At 43.6% G+C, this 26,616-nt stretch overlaps 1 protein-coding gene across 1 annotated transcript in view; it reads left to right on the top strand.

Moving 5' to 3' along the window:
• Positions 1–16,124: 16,124 nt before the first annotated feature.
• CAT (catalase) overlaps positions 16,125–26,616 on the top strand; it is a 37,327-nt gene continuing 26,835 nt past the window's right edge. Inside the window, exon 1 of the mRNA XM_029060275.1 lies at positions 16,125–16,259. Within this exon, the coding sequence (XP_028916108.1) occupies positions 16,194–16,259 (66 nt within the window). The 5' untranslated portion in view covers positions 16,125–16,193. The remainder of the gene's footprint in view (positions 16,260–26,616) is intronic.

The raw sequence follows: 26,616 nt of genomic DNA, 5'->3' as shown, positions 1-26,616 counted from the left end.
GGTATAAAGTGCTGTGACTAAGTGGATGGTGGTCAGTTGTTCAAGCCCTGCCCTCAACAGTATGTTCATGAAATCTGTAGTAGGGCTGTCCAGATGTGGGTAGTCTTAGCCGGAAAGGAGACCTAAAAGCATCTCAGTGTTTAATCCTGATTCTTCCACAGATTTTAAGGAACTTCAGACATTTCAGCAACATAGTCATTTCAGTTTTCTCTCCTACAAAATATGGGAAATGGCAATTGCTATCTCATAGGATGTTGGGAGAAATAATTAATAAATCCAGTTCTTCTGTTTGAGTTTTGAAAGGAACAGCAATGCCTGCTTGGGAGCTTCACAGGAGAATAAAACTCTTTTGATGCCTCATTTTCTGTGTAAACAAGGCATACACCAAAACCGTCACCCTCTCAACTACTTCCTAATACAAATCTTTGAAATTAGTGGAAGGGGAGGAGCAGCAGAGGAAGCACTATTAATGTTGGCCAGCTATTCTGCCTCTGGTCTTTTTAAGTATTGCACATACCTGTGCAATTAAAGTATTTAAGTACTGCACATGCCCAGTTAATGTCTTTGCCTCCAGTGAGGAGGTGGAGGATGATTTGTTCTTTCCTGGTTTAGTTCCATGGAAGAGTCATTTCATGGACTTCAGATAATTCATGCTCCTTTTATGTGGGGAGGGGAATCAGGGTCAACAATTTAAAAACATTCTCAGAATGCTGCATGAAAGGTGTTGCACAAATGTTGGGGCACTAATTAGAAAAACAAAACAGAATGTATATTTGGTTTTGATTGAGAAATGTCAACTGCTTTGTCAAAAAAGCAGAAAATCAATATATTTTTATTTATGTTCTATTTTAAAAGTAATGCAAATATTTTAAAATTATATGAGAACAAAGGCATTTAAATGATTATTCCTATATTATTTGGTAATAATTACACTTTCCACTACAATTTCTCCATGTCCCTAGTTCTTGTGCTCTGTCATATTCTGTTTTCTAATGGCATTTGTTAAGGGCTTGCTATGTCAAGCACTGTTCTAAGTGCTGAGGTAGATCCAAACTAATCAGGTTGAACACAGTCCTTGTCTCACGTGAGGCACCAAGTCTAAGCAGGAGGGAGAAGAGGTATTGAATCATTTTGCAGTTGAGGAAAAAGAGACATAAAGTGGTTAACTGACTTGCCCCAGGTCACACAGCAGGCAAATGCCGGAGCTGGAATTAGAACCCAGGTCCTTCTGACTCCTAGGCTCTTGCTCTATCCACTAGGCTATGCTGTTTCTCAATATTCATTTAGTTTATTCCAGGTCATCAAGTAGAATTTTGTACGCAGAGAGTGTCAGATACATCATGCTTAAGAGGTGCCAGTCTAGGTAGCTTTCTCATGAATACCTTGAAATTGCAAGAATCATATAGCAATTGAATGGCTGTACTTCAAAGTCTGTTCTAACTGGAGGCCTCCAGGAGAGAGAGAGGGAGAATTGCTACAGTCGGAGGCCTCTATTTTGGGGTGGTTGCTAGATCCACCTCTGCAGGATTGGGGTCTTTTGGACATTTTCACTGCAAATAAGAATGGTATTTGTTAAGCACTCATCATGTGTCAAGCACTGTTCTAAACTCTGGGGTTTACAGGCAAAGGCCTTTCTATTTTTACCTATTCCTTCTTAATTTTGGGCACTTTCTGAGAGCTAAAGGTTTGACTTTCTGGTTGACCATGGTTAGAGTCTTTCACAGTTGACCTTCTCCTCTTGGAGGAACCCGGCTATAGAGAGCATATGACTCTAACTCTACTTGCTGAGTCTACAGTGGGTCTACCTCAGGCTCAGAGCCAAATATGAATAGCAATAATTGAAGTTAACAGCGCGATAGAACACCTGCCAAATATGGACAGAAATTCCTAAAAAATGATGATAATTTTGAAGATCATAGAAGATATCTACAAAATTAGTACCGACTAATTATGTAGCAGCGATAAAACCTCAAAGCAAAAGTTCACTCTCTAATAACTTCATTATCTAAGGATGCGAACAATACGAAGATTACTTACAGTGTCTTTCATCAGAAGACCTCAAAGATTTTACAGACACGAACCTATTAAAGCTCAGAGTTAGGGGATCTGGTCCTTTGCTGACTAAATTCCCTTAACTCCTACCTCCCAACTCGCTCTCTCTAGTCCATAAAATCTCACCTTCCTCCCCACATATCCAAATTGCCTCATGTCTGAGCTTTGCACTCACAAAGTGGGATGCTCTTCCGCCACAAACCCACCCTCTCTTTTCAGGAGGCTTTTCCTGGTTATGTGACAATGTGACACGACAATGCTCACTTTTAGGCATGATCTCGTCAAAGCAAATGCCACATCCATCCCTCCAGATTTCGGCTGTCCTCATGAACAATGCTAGGTCCAGAACTAAAATAGCTTAGAAGCTCACATAATTTTGGATCCACCACCTATTTTTAATGGATCATAGGAGCAAGGGGGGAGGCCTAGGGAGATCTTATTACAGCTATTCTTAGGCTCATTGACTCCTTATCATTCAATCAGTCAATCAATCAATCATATTTATTAAGCACTTAGTATGTGCAAAGCACTGTATGAGTGCTTGGGAGAGTACATTAAACAGAGTTAGTAGACACATTTTCTGCCCACAAGGAACATAAAGTCATTATCATTATTTTTATTATATATTCATTAAGAGCTTACTATGTGTCAAGCCCTGTTCTAAGCACTGGGGTAGATACAAGTTAATTAGGTTGGACATAGTTCCTGTCCCACAAGGGGTTCACAGTTGACATGATTCATAAATACAGAAAAAACAGAAGAAAAATTCTGATGGATTAAAGTGGTAAAAAATGTGGAGATAGAAGTGGGAGTGGAAATGCAAATGTAAAGGGCATTTCAAGAGATCTTCACTGGGAATAATCTGATATGGTTCTTTAATATGAATACCGCTTGGTCACTAGCACTTTTTTAAAATGATATTTCTTGAGCTCCTTCTATGTGCCAGGCACTGTACTAAGTCCTATACAAGTTAATCGAGTTGGATACAGTCCATGTCCCACATGGGGCTCACAGTCTTAGTTCCCATTTGACCGATGAGGTAACTGAGGCCCAGAGAAGTTGAGTGATTTGCCTAAAGTCACACAGCAGATAAGTGGTGGAGCCATGTTGGAACCCAGGCCTTCTGATTTCCAGGCCTGTGCTCTTTCCACTAGGCCATGCTGCTTCTCTCTGCATCTTCATACTCTCTCACTTTAAAAATCTACAGCAACATACTCTGGTACTTCCCTGTCTTTTCTCTTAACCTCAGTTTTCTGATCTAGAGCATGGGGGGAAGAAAACCCAAAGAGTACCTCTCAAGACAGTCAAAACTAGTCCCCCCAGACCAACTCAGAAGGATCTCAGAGACTTCCCCTGTTATGATTTCTACTTTATAATGTTTGAACAAGATAGTTGAAGAAAATTTATGCAGTATGGAGTAAAAGTGGGTATGTTAAGTACATGAAAATGTGACAAAAACCAAAAAGATGATGGTTCCTCTCCTCCTTTCCACTAAACCCGCTGGTTTTTCCCAGACATGACTTAACCTGTGACCTTATCAACAGGCATTAGGGCATGAACATGGGAGTTGGCCACCTTTTCCAAAAGACAGAATTGGTTCTGCCATCTTACAGGACTCTCTCTTTTGACTCTGGGTTTGCAGTATTTATTTTCTGCTCACTGCTTACTCCCTGTCCTGACTACCCACAGCACTAAGAGGATAATTGCCTTTAAGTACTATTTAAAGAACATTTTCCACTCCTTGGAGGGAAGGTACTATACAAATATAAGTAAATGCATTTTCCAGTTTTGCAGTTCTTATCATGCTCCTCTGTTGCCTTGCCATTTGCCAGGAGACATAGAGCAGGTCCCCTCGCTTCTCTCCTTTCAAATTCTTATGAAAGAGAAAAGTATCTACAGAGTCTTCTAGTTATGAGCCCTGCCCACTTCTTTGGGTGTTTGTCATGAGATGAGATCTACACTGTAAAACTCAGTTTTAGATTGGGCGATAGCTCCGTTACTAAACATTATGTTTCGTTCCAGTGCAGGCAATATATTGTACTGGGTGCTGTTTAGTCAAAGTATTTTCCAGTGAATAACAGTGAATAACATTAATAAAATCTGTTAATGAAAGCAGATTCTGACCAACCAACATTGCCCAACATTTGCTGAATAAGGTCGAGGAGGTGCTTACATCTTGACTAAAACTTTTGAAAATCTTTTTTGTAATTTAAATTGATGCTATGATATTTTTATACCAGTCCAAATACAAGCTGATGTTGACATAATTGCTAGCTAATAATGTTTGATAATGTTGATGTAACGTGAACAGTCGGTTGATGTGTTAAAAGGAAAGTTTCATTTTACTATTAAGAAGTTTTTTTGCCTGCTTAGAATTAGGAGAAGTGCAGATTTCAAAGCTATTTTTGCAATGTAGCATAATTTACAGCATATTAAAAAGGAACAACTCATAGTTGGATTATCAGAAAGCAATATTTTTAAACTCCTCACCCTTGCTGTGTCCACTTATCATTCAAGACAATACATTCACTTTAAAAAAATGTAATCATATTCGTGATCCAGTAGCTGCTGCTTGACTGAAGAAGAAAAATCAATTGACTTTTTTGTGTGTATAATTAATGCCACAAAATAAATACTAGTGTCAAAGTCAAAATCTCTTCTTGAAAGCCAACTAGTTTTCATAATTCCCATTGACTTAGATACAAAAACTTGAGAATATATTTAGGCCAAATTGTTTTAAAATATCTCATTTTAGGCATTTTCATCTATGAAATAATATTCATTTTGATCACCTCAGTAGTTACAATTCTATCCATGAAATTAGAATTATTGAATATATAAAAATCTATGTCATGCACACTCGGGCATCTTATTTCAAGGGTGTATTTTTTGTTGCCTGGATCATTTTTCTAAAAACCAGTTCAGTCCATATCTCCCCACTTCTCAAGAATATCCAGTGGGTGCTCAGCCACCTCCCCATCAAACAGAAACTTCTTATCTTCAGCTTTAGAGCACTCCATCCCCTTGACCCCCGCCTACTTTTCCTTGCTCATTTCCTACTACAGCCCAGTACTCACTTTGTTCCTCTAACACCAACCTCATTGTACCTCAATCTTGTCTGTATCACTGCTAACACCTCACCCATGTCCTGCCATTGGCCTGGAACTCCCTCCCACTTCACATCCGACAAACCATCACTCTCCCCACCTTCAAAGCCTTATTAAAATCACATAATAATAATAATAATGTTGGTATTTGTTAAGCGCTTACTATGTGCAGAGCACTGTTCTAAGCGCTGGGGTAGACACGGGGGAATCAGGTTGTCCCACGTGGGGCTCACAGTCTTAATTCCCATTTTACAGATGAGGGAACTGAGGCCCAGAGAAGTGAAGTGACTTGCCCACAGTCACACAGCTGACAAGTGGCAGGGCTGGGATTTGAACTCATGAGCCCTGACTCCAAAGCCCGTGCTCTTTCCACTGAGCCACGCTGCTTCACATCTCCTCAAAAGGCCCTCCCTAACTAAGCACTCAGTTCCACTACTCCCTCTCCCTTCTGTATCGCTCTTGCACTTGGATTTGTGCCCTTTAAGTACTTCATAGTCACCCCACCCTCAGCCCCATTGCACTTATTTGTACAACTCTATATTTTTACGTCTGTCCGCCACTAGACCGGAAGCTCCTTATGGGCAAGGAACGTCTATCAGATTTGTTGTACTGTCCCTTCCCAAGCACACGGTAAACACTCAATAAATATGACTGATTGGTTATAATGCTCAATATGTGGCAACAAGAGAAGGGATTCCTCTTTCTTCTTTTCTCTGCAGAACCTCAGAACCCAAGTAGGAATAATGAGTGGGGTGGGGTGAATTTCACTTCTGCCTGAAGCATTCCGAAACACTCCATCTTGCTGGCCTAGGAAGATCCTGATGGAGAGAGAGAGAGAGAGACAGAGAGAGAGACAGAGAGGAGAGAAGCAAGCAAGCAAGCATTGGGATGCCTGAGGAATTATAGGTGTCAGGAATACAGTGGTGGGATCAGGCTAGGGGTGTGTGAGGACATGGGGTTGAGAGGATATGGATAAGTAATTCTGGTATTTATTACGAGTTTACTAAATGCTAAACACTTTGCCAAGCACTTGAATGGCTACATGGCAATCTGATCGGACACCGTTCCCGTCTCTGGGTGGGACTGAATTCACAAATTTGATATTCTAGGCAGGGCCTGGACACCAGGAAGCACATCCCATCCAACGTGCTTCATCTGGAAGTATTTACTGAGCACTTACTGTGTGCAGAGCACTGTTTGTACTAAGCCTTGGAAGAGTACAATACAGCAGAGTGAGTAGACACTTTCCCTGCTCACAAGATGCTTACAGCTCAGGGTAGGAAACAGACATTAAAATAAAAGGAAGCTCATCGTGGGCAGAAAACGTGATTGGTAACTCTGTAGTATTGTATTCTCTCGAGCATTTAGTGCTGTGCTCTGCACGTAGTAAACACTCACTAAATACCAGTGATGATCGATGATAAATTACCGATATGTACATAAGTGGACGTGGGATCTAATAATAATAATAATAATGTTGGTATTTGTTAAGCGCTTACTATGTGCAGAGCACTGTTCTAAGCGCTGGGGTAGACACGGGGGAATCAGGTTGTCCCACGTGGGGCTCACAGTCTTAATCCCCATTTTACAGATGAGGGAACTGAGGCACAGAGAGGTTAAGTGACTTGCCCACAGTCACACAGCTGACAAGTGGCAGAGCTGGGATTCGAACTCATGAGCCCTGACTCCAAAGCCCGTGCTCTTTCCACTGCGCCATGCTGCTTCTCTAATCCTGCTTCTGCCACTTGTCTGCTGTGTGACCTTGGGCAAGCCACTTAACTTCTTTGTGCCTCAGTTCCCTCATCTGTAAAATGGGAATGAAGACTGTGAGCCCCATGTGGGACAACTTGATTACCTTTGTATCTACCCCGGCATTTAGAACAGTGCTTGGCACAGAGTAAGCACTTAACAAGTATCATCATCATCATTATTATTATAAGCACTGTGGGGCTGAGGGAGAGCTGAATAACAAATGCTTAAAGGGTACAGATCCAATTGCATTCCTTAGTATCTTTCCTTGCTTTTCTTATTTAGCTCAGTTTTGCACTTCAGTGTTAGGTAGGTGAAAAGTCTGAACCAGATTGACCAATGTGGCATTTTCCCAAAAGACCTCAATAGTTGAGCTATTAATGGATTCAGAGCTCAGTTTTTCAAAAGCTGTTACCAAGGTTAGATGTCTGTAAATGAATATACTCTCAAGATGTTGGGTTCAAGTGCAAATAATTTCTCACAAGCCTAGGTGGTTTAAAAATCTTTTGGGGGGGGGGGAAGTGAAGAAAGGGAAGAAAAACAAAAAAAAACTGCTGTGCTTTTGCATATCTGGGTGGGGTTTTATTGAATTTTTGGCACTTGAGAATTGCTCTAACACATAAAATGAGTATGGAGGCAAACATTTTCAATACAGAGATAAAAGTTAGACTGGAAAATTTATAAGAATTGGAATGGTATCAGAATTTCCTAGTACTTTCCCCCCCCCCTCATTTGATAGCTATTTTTTGTGGTTTCAACATATAGCTGTTTTCCTCTGGCAATGCCTCTAAAAATTACCACGACATTCACTTTTCAGTGTCATAAAAGCAGTTCAAGACATTTTAATTTTTTAAATAAAACTAAGCAAAATTAGTGATCAGTTTGTAAATGGCAAGATAAATCAAGCGAGAAAAATAGGGTAAAAAATGGAACGAGGTGGGAGGACAACAAGAAAAGCATTTAGATTTTTGCATTAACATAGTACCCTTCTTTCCAAGAACTATAATGGGGAAATGGTAGGAAAAATGAAATTAGCAAAATAATGAACTTTGTTTTATGTCCTTCTTCTCAATCCTCATATAGGTAAAGCTTCCATGTAACAAGAATAGCCTAGGGTAAGAATCTCATTATGAGAGGAAACAAAAGAACTATTGACCTGGAGAGTCATGTGATTATCTTGGATATAATAAGCCCTTATTGTGATGAGAATTGTTTGAGATTTTATATACTCATGTAAACAAGGTTTCACCTACAGTAATCTGTCATTCATGTGATTAAAGATGATCATTTTTTCCACCTATAACATTTTTAGGCATATGGAAATGCAAACTTTTTGGTATTCCAAACAGACTTTGCAATCTTCACACACAACCTCATGATCAATTCTGGCATCGAGTCAATTCTCTAGTCCAGTTCTTTAGCACCAACAAGTTGGAAGTTTATTCTTCATCCAAGAAACTTGCTGATTGCTTATATTACTTCAATCAATCAATTAATGGAATTTATTTTTTATGGTATTTAATAGTAATAATAATAATAATGGTATTTGTTAAGTGATTATGAAATTCCAGGCACTGTATTAAGCGCTGGGGTAGATACCAGCTAATCAGTTTGGACACAGACACTGTTCTATATGGGGCTTATAGTCTCAATCCCCATTTTAAAGATGAGGGAACTGAGACACAGAGAAGTTAAGTGACTTGTCCAAGATCACACAGCAGACAATGGGCAGAGCTGGGATTAGAAGCCAGGTCCTTCTGACTCCTGGGCCCATGCTCTACCCATTAGACCATGTGATTAAGGGGTATAAACTCAAGTGCGTAGGCAATGCAGAAGGGACGGGCAAATAGAGAAGCGGGGTCTTAGACAAGGAAAACTTCTTGGAAGAAATAGAACTTTAGTAAGGCTTTGAAGATGGAGGTGAGTGGTGGTCTGTTGGATATATTCATTCATTCAATAGTATTTATTGAGCACTTACTATGTGCAGAGCACTGTACTAAGCGCTTGGAATGAACAAGTCGGCAACAGATAGAGACAGTCCCTGCCGTTTGACGGGCTTACAGTCTAATTGGGGGAGACGGACAGACAAGAACAATGGCAATAAACAGCGTCAAGGGGAAGAACGTCTCGTAAAAACAATGGCAACTAAATAGAATCAAGGCGATGTACAATTCATTAACAAAATGAATAGGGTAATGAAAATATATACAGTTGAGCGGACGAGTACAGTGCTGAGGGGATGGGAAGGGAGAGGGGGAGGAGCAGAGGGAGATGGGGGGAAAAGAGGGATAAGCTGCGGAGAGGTGAAGGGGGGGTGGTAGAGGGAGTAGAGGGAGAAGAGGAGCTCAGTGTGGGAAGGCCTCTTGGAGGAGGTGAGTTTTAAGTAGGGTTTTGAAGAGGGGAAGAGAATCAGTTTGGCGGAGGTGAGGAGGGAGGGCGTTCCAGGACCGCGGGAGGACGTGACCCAGGGGTCGACGGCGGGATAGGCGAGACCGAGGGACGGTGAGGAGGTGGGCGGCAGAGGAGTGGAGCGTACGGGGTGGACAGTAGAAAGAGAGAAGGGAGGAGAGGTAGGAAGGGGCAAGGTGATGTAGAGCCTCGAAGCCTAGATTGAGGAGTTTTTGTTTGGAGCGGAGGTTGATAGGCAACCACTGGAGGTGTTTAAGAAGGGGAGTGACATGCCCAGATCGTTTCTGCAGGAAGATGAGCCGGGCAGCGGAGTGAAGAATAGACTGGAGCGGGGTGAGAGAGGAGGAAGGGAGATCGGAGAGAAGGCTGACACAGTAGTCTAGCCGGGATATAACGAGAGCCTTTAGCAGTAAGGTAGCCATTTGGGTGGAGAGGAAAGGGCGGATCTTGGCGATATTGTAAAGGTGAAACCAGCAGGTCTCGGTAACGGATAGGATGTGTGGGGTGAGAGACGAGTCAAGGATGACACTGAGATTGCGGGCCTGAGAGACGGGAAGGATGGTCATGCCATCCACGGTGATAGAGAAGTCTGGGAGAGGACCGGGTTTGGGAGGGAAGATGAGGAGCTCAGTCTTGCTCATGTTGAGTTTTAGGTGGCGGGCCGACATCCAGGTGGAGACGTCCCGGAGGCAGGAGGAGATGCGAGCCTGAAGGGAGGGGGAGAGGACAGGGGCGGAGATGTAGAACTGCGTGTCATCTGCGTAGAGATGGTAGTCAAAGCCGTGAGAGCGAATGAGTTCACCGAGGGAATGAGTGTAAATGGAGAACAGAAGAGGGCCAAGAACTGACCCTTGAGGAACTCCAACAGTTAAAGGATGGGAGGGGGAGGAGGCGCCAGCGAATGAGACCGAGAATGACCGGCCAGAGAGGTAAAAGGAGAACCAGGAGAGGACGGAGTCCGTGAAGCCAAGGTGAGATAAGAACATGGAGGGGGTTCCAGGCAAAGGGCTGGTGACAAGAAAGATGAGATCAAGGAACAGTGAGAAGGTTGGTGTTAGGAGAATGAAATATATGGGCTGGGTTGAAGTAGGAGGAGGTAAGGTAGGAGAGGGCAAGCTGATTAAGTGCTTTAAAGCCAGCGTTAAGGAGTTGCTGCTTGATGCAGAGGTAGATGGGCAACCACTAGAGGTTCTTGAGGACTGGGGAGATGTGGACTCCATATTTTTTTTAGAAAAATAATCCAGACAGCAGAATGAAATATGGACTGGAGCGGGGAGAGACATGAGGCAGGGAGGTTGACAAGGGGGAAGAAGTAATTGTCAAGAAGGAATAGGATATGTGCTTGGATCAGCATAGTAGCAATTTGGATAGAGAGGAAAGGGCGGCTTTTAGTGACGTTGTGAAGGTAGACCTGACAGGATTTGGTGACAGATTGGATATGTGGTTTGAATGAGAGAGTTGAGTCGAGAACAATCCCAAGGTCATGGGCTTATGAGATAGGGAGGATGGTGATATCGTCTATAGTGATGGGGAAGGGCAGGTTTGGGTGGGGAGATAAGGAACTCTGTTTTGGACATGTTTAGTTTGAGGTGTCAGCAGGACATCCAGGTAGAGGTGTCCTGAAGGTAGGAGGAAATTCGAGACTGCGGAGAAGGAGAAAAGATCAAGGCTAGAGATGTAGATTTGGGAATCATCACCTAGAGATGGTAGATGAAGCCATGGGAGGGAATGTATTCTCCAAGTGATTGGGTGTAGATGGAGAACAGAAGGGGTCGAGAACTGAGCCGTGAGGGACCTTACTGTCAGAGGGTATGAGGCAGAGGAGGAGCCTGCAAAAGAGATTGAGGAGCGGCCAGAGAGATGGGATGAGAACCAAAAGATGACAGAGTCAGCGAAGGCAAGATTGGATATAAATGCTTGAATCAGTCTGGTAACAGTTGAAAAGAAGAGGAAGTGGGGGATTCTAGAAATATTGCAAAGGTAGAACTGATAGAATTTGGGGGCAGATTGAAATACGTCGGTTGAACGAGCAAGGGAAGTCGAGGACAATGTCCAGGTTTTGGGTCTGTGAGACGGACAGGATAGTTCTTTCTTCATCTCACCTCCGTGTGACATATAAAACAGTTGAGAAAGCTTGGGTGTGGAAACATCATAAGCAAGTCTATGCATAATTGCTTGGAACAAAACTCAGTGCCCTATCCTATTGGCTTGTTTACTAGCTATGCATTAATAAAGGTTTAATGGAAATGCTAATCATCTGAGATCTATAGCTAACATGAAAAAACTTGGAGGGAATTCTCGCTAGAGAAATTTTTTAAAACATTCCAAAACATACTCCATAAAATGCTGAGATCTGTTTGTAAGGCTGTCATTATTGGAAGGTAACTTACTTAAAAGGGCAAATCTCCTTTATACAATTATTTAACCTATAAAGTATAACATCAAAACTCTTTTTCTTTTCAAAGTAGGTGTTGTATGTATGCATCACAGTTATTTATAAAGCACTTTAGACTATGCCAGGCACTGAGCTAGGGACGGTACAATGAAAATGGGAAGGCATACACTTCATTCTCAAAGAAATGTCGATCTAAAACTTGGAAGGATGGTAAGTCATGGAAGACACACACAAATTATTAGATTGGAAACTCAAGGTTAGAGACGGTGCCTTCTACTTTGATTGTATCCTCCCAAATGGCCAGTACAGTGTTAAGTACCAAGCTGCTGAATAAATGTTGCTTGCTGCTGAGAATGAAAAGTTCATCTCTCAAAAATAGGCAAAATGACGATGATGATGGTATTTGTTAAGCTCTTACTGTGTGCCAAGCACTGTTCTAAACGCTGGAGTAGATACAAGGTTGTCCCACGAGGAGTTCACAATCTTAATCCCCATTTTATAGATGAGGTAACTGAGGCACAGAGAAGTTAAGTGACTTGCCCAAAGTCACACAGCCCATAAGTGAGGGTGCTGGGATTAGAACCCATGACCTCTGACTCCCAAGCCTGGGCTCTTTCCACTAAACCAAGCTGCTTAGCCAAGCCAAGCATAGTCCGTTAGTCTGTGAGCCTATCGTGGGAAAAGGACTATGCAAGGGACTATGCTTAATCTGCTTATATTTTATCTACCCCAGTGCTTAGAACAGTGCTTAACAAATGCTATTATTATTATTATTAGCAGCATGGCCTAGTGGAAGGGCACAGGCCTGGGAGTCAGAGGACTTCGATTCTAATTCTGCTGTGCCACATGCCTGGTATGTGACCTTGGGCAAGTCATATAAATCCTCTGTGCCTCAGGTTCCTCATCTGTAAAATGAGGATTAAATCCTACCTCCTCCTTCTTAGACTATGACCCCCATGGGGGACAGGGACTGTGTCCAACCTGATTATCTAGTATCTATCCCCATGCTTAGAACACTGTTTGGCAGATAGTTTGGCAGAAGCGCTTAATAAATGCTATTCATTCATCCATCTATTCAATCATTCAATCGTATTTATTGAGTGCTTGCTGTGTACAAAGCACTGTACTAAGTGCTTGGGAGAGTACAATACCACAACAAATAGACACATTCCCAGCTCACAGTGGGCTCACAGTGACAGACATTAATATAAATAAATAAATTACAGATCTCTTTTTATAACAAAGAACTTCAGTTAACAGTTTTGCCTGGAGGTTAGTTACCTGTCCAGAGCATCTTAGTGTTCAATATTTCTCCATTTTACACCGATTCTCCCAATGGATGCAAGTGTGTTTCCCCTCCTTGGTGTATTGTTGGGAAGTCAGGGAGATCTGGGGAGTGCAGGGCTAGATAGGGCCTATCTGTAGTAAAAGCGCACTTCTCCAGAGAGTGGTGGTTATATTTTCCAACAGGGCCTTTGCTACCAAGCAGCATCTCTTTTTTATGAACCAAATCATCAGGCCACCTTAGTTCCATAAAAATATTTATAATAAGACACAGTTGCACCAAGCCCATTGTGCAAAGGAATGACAATGTAGGTTATTTCAATCTAGGACAACAATCTGAGCTCCACCTCAGTAACTCCTGGCAGTGACTCTCAACGGGCTGCCTCGCTATCTCCATCAGCATTGGGAATCTCTAAGTAGGAGGCAGAGTTGTCAAACGGGGGTGTCGCATGGGGTCTAGTAGAAAGAGGAAATTCCCAGGAGTCAGAGGACCTGGATTCTAATTCCGCCTCCTCCTTTTACCTATGGTGTGACTTTAGGCAAGTCACTTAACTTCTCATCCGAAAAATGGGGATTCGATACCTATTCCCTCTCCTACTGTGAGTCCCTCGTGGGACCTGATTATCTTGTATCTAGCCCAGAGTTTAGTACAGTGCTTGGCACATAGTAAACACTTAACAAATAGCACAATGATTAATTTTATTATTATTGTTATTATTCCAAGCCATATGATTGTGGGCAGGGAATGTGTCTGTTCAATGTTACATTGTAAGCACTTAGTACAGTGTTCTGCACACAGCAAGCACTCAATAAATATGATTGAATGAATGAATAAATGAATAAATAAATAGCTTGAGGTGAGACAGCAGACACCATAGAGAGAAAGGTCCCCGGGGATGAGGATAATGACGCTGAAAAATAGTGATGGTATCTGTTGAAGGCTTACTATGTGCCTAGCATGGTTCTAAGCATTGGGGGAGATTCAAGGTAATCAGGTTGTCCCACTTAGGGTTCAGTGAAAAGAGCCCGGGCTTGGGAGTCAGTGGTCATGGGTTCTAATGCCGGCTCTGCCACTTAGCTGTGTGACCTTGGGCCAGTCACTTCACATCTCTGTGCCTCAGTTACCTCAACTGGAAAATGGGGGTGAAGACTGTGAGCCCCACATGGGACAAGCTGATGACCCTGTAACTACACCAGTGCTTAGAACAGTCCTTGGCACATAGTAAGCGCTTAACAAATACCAACGTCATTGTTAATCCCCATTTTCCAGATGAGGGAACTGAGGCCCAGAGAAGTGAAGTGACTGGTCCAAAGTCACACAGCTGACAAGTGGCAGAGGAGGGATTCGAAGCCTTTAGTACAGTGCTCTGCACATAGTAGGCGCTCAGTAAATACGATTGAATGAATTAGAACCCACGACCTTTGACACCCAAGCCCGGGCTCTGGATACTAAGCCTCTGGGATTCGTCGTTGGGGGTAATAATAATAATAATGTTGTTATTTGTTAAACACTTACTATGTGCAGAGCACTGTTCTAAGCGCTGGGGTAGCTAGCTACAGGGTAATCAGGTTGTCCCACGTGAGGCTCCCAGTCTTCATCCCCTCTAAATGGAGGTCACTGAGGCCCAGAGAAGTGAAGTGACTTGCCCACAGTCCCCCAGCTGACAAGTGGCGGAGGCGGGATTCGAACCCATCACCTCTGCCTCCCAAGCCCGGGCTCTTGCCACTGAGCCACGCTGCTGAGGGGTGGGAAGGGAAGGGCGATGTCGCCTTGACAACCCCTCCATTCCCCACAAATATTTTTTATTACCCTATTTATTTTGTTAATGAGATGTCCATCCCCTTGATTCTATTTATTGCTATTGTTTTTATCTGTCTCCCCCGATTAGACTGTAAGCCCGTCAATGGGCAGGGACTGTCTCTATCTGCTGCCGATTTGTACATTCCAAGCACTTAGTACAGTGCTCTGCACATAGTAAGCGCTCAATAAATACTATTGAATGAATGGGCAAGGACTGTCTCTATCTGTTGCCGATTGTCCATTCCAAGCGCTTGGTACAGTGCTCAGCACATAGTAAGCGCTCAATAAATACTATTGAATGAATGAATGGGCAGAGACTGTTTCTATCTGTTGCCGACTGTCCATTCCAAGTGCTCAGTGCGGCGCTCTGCACATAGTAAGCGCTCAATAAATACTATTGAATGAATGAGTGAATGAATGAATGAATGGGCAGGGACTGTCTCTATCTGTTGCCGAATTGTCCATTCCAAGCGCTTAGTCCAGTGCTCTGCACATAGTAAGCGCTCAATAAATACTATTGAACGAATGAATGAATGAATGAATGAATGAATGGGCAGGGACTGTCTCTATCTGTTGCCGAATTGTCCATTCCAAGCGCTTAGTCCAGTGCTCTGCACATAGTAAGCGCTCAATAAATACTATTGAACGAATGAATGAATGAATGAATGAATGAATGAATGGGCAGGGACTGTCTCTATCTGTTGCCGATTGTCCATTCCAAGCGCTTAGTCCAGTGCTCTGCACATAGTAAGCGCTCAATAAATACTATTGAATGAATGAATGGGCAGAGACTGTCTCTATCTGTTGTCGATTGTCCATTCCAAGCGCTCAGTGCGGCGCTCTGCGCATAGTAAGCGCTCAATAAATATTATTGAATGAATGAATGAATGAATGAGTGAATGAACGAATGAATGGGCAGGGACTGTCTCTATCTGTTGCCGATTGTCCATTCCAAGCGCTTAGTCCAGTGCTCTGCACGGAGTAAGCGCTCGATAAATACTATTGAATGAATGAACCAATACCACGATTATTGTCATTCTTACTGGAGATGAAAACAAGGTTCTCCGATGAGAAGTATAAAATTTTAGACTCGATTTTCACTCCCTCTGCAGGGTTTCCCCCGCCCCCTCCCCCCGCCCCCGTTCCCATCGCTTTGGCCCGCGTAGGCGGGCGGGCGCCCCCTCAGCGCCCCGCCTCTCTGCTGGTCCTCGATTGGCCGTCCCGGTCTGCCAATCTCGCCCGGAGAGGCTGCTGCCCAATCGGGAGCCCGCAGCCGGCGGGGGGGGCGGGGCCTGCTGGCCGAGCCTCCCTACTTCTTCTTCGGCGGCGGGGGAGGGGGGCTGGTCGGCGTCCCTTGCTCTTGCCACCCCTTCCACGGCGACGACGAGCCGGAGCCATGTCGCACGAGCGGGACCGAGCCACCGACCAGATGCAGCTCTGGAAGGAGCAGCGGGGCTCGCAGGTGAGGCGTTGGCGGCGGCCCCCGGCCGGCCCGGAGGGCGTCTGCGATGCCGTGATGGGGGAGTAACGGCCGCCACGCCCGGGCAGTTCCACCGGGCCGTTCCAAAAACGGCTTGCCAAGGCGGCGGGGGGGAGGGGGGACGGGGCGGACCGAAGCAGCGGGGCTCAGGGGAAAGAGCCCGGTCGTGGGTTCCAATCCCGCCTCCGCACCTTGTCAGCTGGGGGGACTGTGGGCAAGTCCCTTCTCTGGGCCTCAGTGACCTCGTCTGTAAAATGGGGATGGAGGCTGTGAGCCTCCCGTGGGCCAACCTGATTATCCTGCAGCTACCCCAGCGCTTAGAACGGTGCTCTGCACTGTCCGTCTTTCCCGATTAGACTGTAAACCCGTCAGGGGGCAGGGACTGTATCTGCTACCGATTTGTACATTCCAAATAATAATAATAATGTTGGTATTTGTTAAGCGCTTACTATGTGCAGAGCACTGTTCTAAGCGCTGGGGTAGACACAGGGGAATCAGGTTGACCCACTTGGGGCTCACAGTCTTAATCCCCATTTTACAGATGAGGGAACTGAGGCCCAGAGAAGTGAAGTGACTTGCCCACAGTCACACAGCTGACAAGGGGCAGAGCTGGGATTCGAACTCATGAGCCCTGACTCTTTCCACTGCGCCACGCTGCACATAGTAAGCGCTCAATAAATACTATTGAATGAATAGTAAGCGCTTAACAAATACCAACGTTATTATTATTATGAGGGGGGCGGGGAAGAGAGCGGACTGTATTTGTAACAGTGGCGCGGGGGGAGCGGATTGTATTTAGGATTGTACTGATTATCCTGCATCTCCCCCAGCGCTTAGAACAGTGCTCTGCACATAGTAAGCGCTTAACAAATACCAATAGTATTATTGTACTTCCAGCAGGGCCGAGGGGAAGAGAGGGGACTGTACCTCTATCAGGGGCGGGGGGGGAGAGCGCGGACTGTACCTCTATCAGGGGCGGGGGGGGGGGATTAGGGGAAGTGAGCGGACTGTACCTCTATCGGGGCGGGGGGGGGGTCGAGTGGGAGAAAGTGGACTGTACCTCTATCAGGGGCGGGGGGGGTCGAGTGGGAGAAAGTGGACTGTACCTCTATCAGGGGCGGGGGGGAAGGGGGGAAGAGGGAAGGGGGGAAGAGAGCGGCCTGTTCCTCTACGAGGGGCGTTGGGGGAGGCCTGTGTTGCAGAGGTCCTTGCCGAAGGAGGGAGTGGGGGAAAAAACCCATCTGCACCTGCCCCAGCTCCCTGCAAATGTAATAACGTAAAGGGGAAAAAAAAGACAAGCATTGAGGTATTTATTTTGTTAATGAGATGTCCATCCCCTTGATTAGCGTGGCTCAGTGGAAAGAGCCTGGGCTTGGGAGTCAGGGGTCATGGGTTCCACTCCCGGCTCTGCCACTTGTCAGCTGGGTGACTGTGGGCAAGTCACTTCACTTCTCTGTGCCTCAGTGACCTCATCTGTAAAATGGGGATTAACTGTGAGCCTCACGTGGGACAACCTGATGGCCCTGTGTCTACCCCAGCGCTTAGAACAGTGCTCTGCACATAGTAAGCACTTAACACATACCAACATTATTATTTATTGCTGCTGTTTTTGTCTGTCTCCCCCGATTAGACTGTGAGCCCGTCATTGGGCAGGGATTGTCTCTATCTGTTGCCGAATTGTCCATTCCACGCGCTTAGTACAGTGCTCTGCACATAGTAGGCGCTCAGTAAATACTGTTGAATGAATGAATGAATGGAACTGGCACGGGCCTGGGAGTTGGAGGACCTGAGTTCTAATCCCGAATCTGCTGTGGGACCTGGGGCGAGTCATTTAACTTCTCCGGGCCTCGCTTTCCTCAACTGTAAAATGAGAATAATAATAATAATGGTATTAAGCGCTTACTATGTGCAAAGCACTGTTCTAAGCGCTCGGAGGATACAAGGTGGTCAGGTTGCCCCATGTGGGGCTCACAATCAAGCCCCATTTTACAGATGAGGTAACTGAGGCCCAGAGAAATGAAGTGACTTGCCCAAAGTCACCCAGCTGACAAGCGGCAGAGCCAGGATTCAAACCCATGACCTCTGACTCCCAAGCCCGGGCTCTTTCCACTGAGCCACGCTGCTTTTCATACCTCCCTCCGACTCAGACTCCCAACCCCATGCGGGACAGGAACCGTGTCCAAACTGAGGACTTTGTATCTACCCCAGCACTTAGAACAGCACTTGACCCTTAGTAAATGCTTAAAAACCATAAAACAGTTCAAAATGGTAGTGGAAGAGAGCTCTGTTTCTTGCAACGGTTGCAGGCATGAGGTGCTCTTGGATTTGCTCCCTCTATCCACCCTTCCTTCAGCACCACAGCACTTGCTCTGCCACTTGTCAGCTGTGTGACTGTAGGCAATCACTTAACTTCTCTGTGCCTCAGTTACCTCATCTGTAAAATGGGGATGAAGACTGTGAGCCTCACGTGGGACAACCTGATGACCCTGTATCCTCCCAAGCGCTTAAAACAGTGCTCTGCACATAGTAAGCGCTTAAATACCAACATTATTAAACATATCTGTAACAATAATAATGATGGTATTTAAGCGCTTACTATGTGCAAAGCACATCTAAGCGCTGGGGAGGATACAAGGTCATCAGGTTGTCCCATGTGGGGCTCACAGTCTTCATCCCCATTTTACATTTGAGAGAACTGAGGCACAGAGAAGTGACTGGCCCAAAGTCACAAAGCTGACAAGCGGCAGAGCTGGGATTTGAACCCATGACCTCTGAGTCCCCAGCCCATGCTCTTTCCAGTATCTGCCTCCCCCTCCAGACTCTAAGCTAACTGTGGGCAGAGAAAATGTCCATCAACTCTGTTATATTGTTGTTCTCTCCCAAGAACTTAGTACAGTGCTTTGCACACAGTAAGCACTCAATAAATGAGGTCAGTGGAGTGCTTTGGACATCAAAATTGCTAGTAGGGTTCCTGGCTCAGTTTAGGGCTTTCCATCCCGTCTTTGTCAAGTCATCTCTTCCCGGGAGGAGTTGCTGATCCTGCCAACCATTTTTTTAAAAATCATGCCACATAGGATTGATTGCATTTTGATGCCATCAGGTGAATATGGATGATGTTTTAAATAAAGTTTTATTAATTAAATTATTTTGGTATCTATACATTTTGGGACCTGTTATCCTTGGTATTTTAGTTAAAAAAAAAAAAAAATGATGGTCTAGGCTGTTGCTCCTTTATAGTGGTGAAGTGTAATGATAGTTATTGAAGATATTATTCCATGAGTAATAGAGCCTACTGTAGTGATGCTTCCTTTAAGTGAAAACTTTTGTAAAGTGGGAAAAATAGGTTTTGCGTGGTGGTGGTATTCCTTTTCCTTAAAACGAACAGTGTTCATGATGATAGTATTTCCTTAAGCAATTTGCTAATGGCACTTATATAATGCTGTTTTCAATTAATCAGTAATATTGAGTGTCTACTTTGTGCAGAGCACTATATTAAGTGCTAGAGAGAGTATACTAGTGTTAGCAGACCCAAGTTTACAATCTAGCATGTAATGTTTTTTTGGAGGAATAATCAGTAACCATATGTCTCGTGCTTTACACTAAAATTCCATGTAACCTGGTAGTTGCATTCCTAAAAAGTTCTGTGTGTTAGAAATCACTGAGCCCGTAGGAAATGTGGGGTTAGGTTCTTATCGCCTGGGAGATAGAGCACAGCAAATGTCATCATGATGACAAAAAAACCCAAAACCCTCTGCCTTTCTATAAAAAAAAAAAATTGTGGATTTGCTTTGGAACCCATGAACAGATGTCAATGTAACAATCTTGTATTTGCAAACAGAATTAAAATCTTTTGAGGCATGGTAAAATAACTTTTTATTGACTGTGGCATGTTATTTAAAATAATTGACTATATATTGTTTACCTGGCCCTGAAGCTTAATCTGCTTCAAAACACAACTCAGTAATGCCACAAGCAGTGAGGTTGGAAAGTTCAAATGATTCCTTTTTTTAAGGGTGATCTTAGATATTAAATAATTAAACTAACTTTGGAGAACACAATGTGAAGGTGTTTATTTTTATATTTTGCAGCCAGCCAACCTCCTTATAGGTCATCATGTGACTCTGAAGTTTGGCACCGGAGTCTTCTAGGTGAAAGGTCTAGTCTTTCTGGAATCCAAAAGACTGTGTTGTAATGCTGAAGCAGTAGAGTTTTTTATGCATATTTTGATGACAACCTGAATACATTTGTAGAAAATAAATACCATTGCGTGGGTAAACCCATCAATCAAAAATATCCAGTGAGCACCTACTGTGTGCATAGTACAGTACTAAACACTTGGGAGAGAACAATATAATTAACAGATATGATCCCCCGGCCTCAAGGAGCTGGCAGTCAGTGGGGGAAACAAACACAAAATAATTTACAGATGGGGGGAAAAGGAGAACGGAAAACCAGATATGTGAATGAGGAACTGCATAAAAGGTCAATATATAGAGTGCTCTGAGTGTTGCAGGGAGCACTGTCTGCTAATTCTGTTGTAGTCTCTATAGTGCTTAGTACAGTGCTCTGAATGTAGTAGGTGCTTGAGAAATACCACTGATAAGTGAGAATTAATGGAGATGGTGCAATTGTACTGAGGTTGTAGTTAGGATATGATCTGAGGAGATGAAAAAACTAATTGGGGAAGACTCTCTAGAGGAGTAGGATTTTAAACAGTAGCCATTTGCTCTAGAAATTGGATAAATGAATTGCATATTTAAGTGCTTACTATGTGCCAAACACTGTTCTAAGCTCCGGGATAGACAAGACAATCAGACCCGATACCATCCCTGTCCCATGTGGGGCTCTCAGTTTTAAGTAGAAGGGAGTAAGATTTATTCTCCATTTTACAGATGAGGTAACTGAGGCATGGAGAAATGTAAATGGCTTGCCCAAGGTCATGCATCAGGAAATAGGCAGAATGGATTAGAACCCAGGTCCTTTGGCTCCCAAGCCTGTCCTCTTTCCTCTAGGCCACGCTACTTCCTAATTGTGAAAGTAGGTGAACCCAGAAGAAGGAAGCGCTTAGCGATCGCAGGCCAAGGGTTGGAGTAGGCAGTGGTGGAAATGGGTCAGAGCACAGTTCTGGCATCTGTCATTATTTCTGTGTAAAAGAGGAGTGGGAAATTAATTTCTCTTTGCCTTTATAGTTTCATCATACACCCACAGGAGAGGTCTAAGGAAGACTTCTAAGGCACGCCTCCTTCCTTTCCTTAGTTTGGCAATTTCTGGGCTAGGGCAGATTGTAACATGCCTGGATAAGTCTACTGCCCATATGGGCAGCACTCAGATTTTCAACCTATTCACCATATATTCTTTTCTTGTCTTAAAACTGTGGAATATTTATCAGTTTGCCTAGTGTGTTCACAGTGAGGGCAGAAATTCTCTTACTCCTTTTTATACATTTTTAATACTGTACACAGTAAGTTGCTCAAAAATACCTTTGATAGTGATACTGAAGCAAAACTCCACTTATTGTCTGAAAGTAACCTTAAGTCAAGCAGCAGTGGTTAATGTGCAAGAAAAACATAGGTACTGATTATTCTTATTATCGTGCTATTTAAGTGCTTGCTATGAATCAAGCAATCTTCTAAGTGCTGCATTAGATACAGTTTAACCAGGTTGCCCCACATGAGCCTCACTGTAGGAGGGAGAACAGGAGGGACAGAGAAGCAGCCTGACCTACTGAAAAGATCATGAGTCCAGGACTCAGAGGACCTGAGTTCTAATCCTGACCACCATTTGTCTGCTATGTGAGCTTGGGCAAGTTGCTTGACTTCTGTGTTCTTCAGTTACCACATCTGTAAAACGGGGATTAAATCCTCCTCCCTTCAACTTAAACGTGAGCCCTATTTGGGACGGGGACTGTGTGTAACCTGATTATCTTATATCTACCCCAGCACTTAGAACAGTGTTTTTGACATATAGTAGAGGTGTTAAGAAATTCTTTAGTATGGCAACCGGCTGAAATGACTGTGTACTTATCTTCTCTCTCTGCTGTCTCAGGCAGAGGAGCCTCTCCAGCTGTCCCCCATAGGAAGCCTCAATTAATTGTATTTATTGAGCACTTACTGTGAGCAGAGCACTGTACTGTGCAAAGTGTTTGGGAGGGAGGAATATAACAGAGTTGCTAGACACGTTTTTCCTCTCCCTCCAGTCAGGGGTTTTTTTGGTGGTGGTTTTTTTTTTAATTTCCCAAAGGGGACAATATTAGGCTGACTTGTATTGTTCTAAGCCCTGGTGTAGGTACAAGATGATCAGGTTGGACTTAATCATTCTGAGAAGCAAATTGTTCAGGCCAACTACTGAGTGAATTTTCTTTTTAAGGTAGTAAGGAGACTTGTCTCTGGGACCAAGAAGGATGAAGGGGAAGATGTGTAGATCATAGAGCCTTGTAAACAAGGGTGTTTGAGCCACATTTTCCTTTTGTAGTTATGAAATACCTTTTTGTGGATATGGGCTAGAAGAGGGAAGCAAATTTTTACATCTTAATTTGTTGTGGAGGAGCTCACCTTGGGACTTCTTCTCCATCAATTTACAAGTTGAAAAGAAGAGCTTGTGCTTACTGATGCTCAGATCTCTGAAGAGTTGGAAGTAAATGGGGTAATTGTTTCTTTGAAGTAAGAAATAGAAGTTAGCTTCTCCTTCCTGTTCAGGAACTGGCACCTTAAAATTGTCTTACATAAAACGCATTCTGCTCAGAGAGGACTATAAAACTTCAAATAAAAATTGTAGTTGATCCAATCACTGGTGAACATTAATAGGAAAAGAATATATTTTTCATTTGAATGGGTGAAGAATAGTGCTCCAAACCTGCCGAGACAAATCAAGATTTGAAAATCGTAAATGAAAATAAAGTAAATCAGTTCTACCTAGTAAATTGGCCAGAAAATTTGTTAATTTTAAGTTTAAAGAAATATTCGGCAAAAATGAGTGGCATTCTTTTGAGGTGTCCAAATAATTTAGGGTTTTTTTTAAAAAGAAATTAGGACAATTTTCTTGATTATTTTTGGGACTCTCTTAGTATCGTAGTGCATGTATAATCATTTGTCTGTCCATTCTTTGTTTGATCCCTACTGAAGAGAAGACAAAGCACTGGGCTCAATTGATCCTGCAGTGACTTTAGGAGCAGACAAAAAAAGTCCTGCCTGTCAGATTTACTAGAAAGTGGAACAGTTTCCTGAGGGAGGTTGTGAAAGGCGTCTTTCCTCACATATTGTTTAGAATAGCATAGACAAGCATCTATGTAGGAAGGTTCAGATGCGGCCAAGAGTAAGGATGGATGAGATGAGCCCTTGAAATCTTTTCTTTCTTTCATTCATTCAGTCATATTTATTGAGCACTTACTAAGCACTGTACTAAGTGCTTGGGAGAGTACAGTATAGCAACAAATGGACACATTCCTGCCCACAACAACCTCACAATCTAGAGGAGACAGACCTTATTATAAATAAATGGATACATAAGTTAGCCATATACATAACTGGTGTGGAGATGAGAGGAGGATGAATGAAGGAGCAAGTAAGAGGCACAGAAGGGAGTGAGAAGAGAAGAGGGTTTAATCAGGGAAGGCTTCTTGGAGGAGAGGTGCTTTCGGTAAGGTTTTGAAGTGAAGGAGAGCAATAATCTGTTTGATATGAGCAGGGAGGGCATTCCAGGCTAGAGATAGGATGTGGACGAGAGGCAGCGGCCAGAGAGATGAGATAGAGGTACAGTGATATGGTTAGCATTAGACGAAGTGTGCAGGTAGGGTTGTGGTAGGAGAGTAATAATAATGTTGGTATTTAAGTGCTTACTATGTGCCGAGCACTGTTCTAAGCACTGGGGTAGACACAGGGGAATCAGGTTGTCCCACGTGGGGCTCAGTAGCGAAGTGAGGTAGGAGGGGACAAGGTGATTAAGTGTGTTAAAGCCAATGGTGAGGAATGTTTGTTTGCAGAGGTGGATGGGCAACCACTGGAGTTTCCTGAGGGGTGGGGAAACATGGTCTGAACGTTTTTGAAGGAAAATCATTTGGGCAGCAGAATGGAGTATGGACTGGAGTGGGGAGAGACAGGAGGCAGGGAGGTCAGTAAGGAGGCTGATACAATAATCAAACCGAGTTAGGATAAGGCCTTGCGTTAATGTGGCACCAGTTTGGACGGAGAGGAAGGGGTGGATTTTGGTGATGTAGCGAAGGTAGAATTGACAGGATTTAGCAATGGCTTGAATATGTGGGTGGAACTGAGGGAGAGGAGTCACGGATAATGCCAAAGTTACGGGCTTGTGAGACAGGCAGGATGGTAGTGCTGTGTGAACAGTGATGGGAAAGTGAGCGGGAGGACAGGGAAGTTGAGGTGGGAAGATCAGTTTTAGCCATATTAAGTTTGGGGTGACTGGAGGACACCTAGCCCTACGACTCCATGATTAACAACTAAATCTCACAGTATCTCAGTTTACTCATCTGTTTAAAAAAACGGGGGTAATTCTTGCCCAGTGGGCATAATGAGGTGTGGTGAGGCAGTAACTCCTGCCCAGAGGGTGTTTTTATGAGGCTGTGAATCTTGCCCAGTGTCATCCAAGGTTCTTCCTCTTTCGATCTCATGTGAGTAGTCCAAAACCCCTGTTTCAGGCTATTATCTTTTTGCCTTTGAAAGATTACTCCTTTCAGGCGTGCTTGTTACTTGTCACCCACTGGTTCTCTGAACTTATTTTAGAAAACTGCACTGGTCTCCCTACTTACTGTAAAACCCTTTATAACACATCCTTTTATAAGAAGACTCTCCTTCTAATGAAGCTTTCTTTTGGACCTGGTAAGCATTGATGTAATTTTATACCCTTTTAAAAGACTTATATAAAACTAACTCCCATATAGTGAGGCACCCCACAGTTCACCAAGTGCCTCCCCCTGCCCAACCAAACTTCTTACCTTCCTTGCCATGCCTTCACCATCAGTCACCTCAGGACTCTTGAATTTGGTTGTCTACTATTTAGTCAGTTGTAGATGAAGTTTATCTATTTTCTCATTGTTTTGCCAATTTGTAGTCTCTGGCCTCTATCAGGGCAAAGATGGCTGTTTTGGCTATTTTTCTTCCCTTCACCCCTAGTATAGTCCTCTCTGCCCACAGTAGCCACTTAGAAAATACCACTGACATTATGAAAGGTCTTTACTTGAGCATTACTTTCCTACTTGAAGGCCGCACTTAGAACAGTGCTTGGCACATAGAAAGCACTTAACGAATACCATCACTGTTATTATTATGTGGGGCAGGGGCGGTGTCTGACCTGATTATCTTGTGTCTATCCCATATTTAGAGCTGTTCTTGGCACATAGTGAGCACTTAAATACCACTTCCACCTCTTCTGTCTACTTTCTCTACTTGTTTTGGTTTGTGTACCTTAATATTATCATTGAATGCAATCTATCAGTGATCTCTATTGAGTGTTTACTGTGTACAGATCATTGTACTGAGCACTTGGAAGCTTACAGTATAAGAGAGTTGAAAGACATACACGTTCCTTATCCACAAGGAGCTTATGGTCTAGAGGGGGAGACGGACATAGTCAATCATATTTATTGAGCACATACTGTGTGCAGAGCACTGTATTAAGCTTTTAGGAGAGTTCACTGAGCTTACAGTCTAGGGCAGGAGACAGACATTAATAAAAAATAAAATTACAAGTAAGTGCTGTGGGGCTGAGGGTGGAGTGAATATCAAGTGCCTAAGAGTGCTTAATCCAAGTGCAAGGAGGACAAAAGGGAGAGGGAGTAGTGGAAATGAGAGCTTAGTTGGGCAAGGCCTCTTGGAGGAGATGCAATTTTTAATTAAAGGCTTTGAAGGTGAGGAGAGTGTCTATCAATTGGTCCTTTTTGAAACAAAATATAGTAACGATCATATTTAAGCATTATATGTCAAGTACTGAAAGAGTCTCAAGATAATCAGACTGTACACTGTTCTGGTCCTAGCTGGGGCTCAGAGTCTGAAGAAGGAAGAAAGGATATTTAATTGCTATTTTACAGAAGGGGTAACTCAGACACAGAGAAATAAACTGACTTGCCCAAGTCCATACTGCAGGCAAATGGAGTTAGGGCTAGAACCCGGGTCTCCTGGCTCCTAGAACCATGCCCTTTCCACTAGGCCACGCTCCCTCAATTCACATACTTTCTTTGAAACAGACTCTGTCGCAATATTTTGTTGCATTCGGCTACAATACGCAATCTCTGTAGATGATATTTTCCAGGAATATTCTAGTTCATCAAGCCTCCTTTTTTCTGCTTTTAGAATGGATTCCTTCTTTGCATCAAGAATGCATTTGTATG

The sequence above is a fragment of the Ornithorhynchus anatinus genome, chromosome 3, assembly GCF_004115215.2.
Source record: "Ornithorhynchus anatinus isolate Pmale09 chromosome 3, mOrnAna1.pri.v4, whole genome shotgun sequence".
In the NCBI taxonomy this organism is placed as follows: Eukaryota; Metazoa; Chordata; class Mammalia; order Monotremata; family Ornithorhynchidae; genus Ornithorhynchus; species Ornithorhynchus anatinus.
The sequence above is the reverse complement of the archived record's forward strand: the minus strand, read 5'-3'. Positions and strand labels throughout refer to the sequence as shown.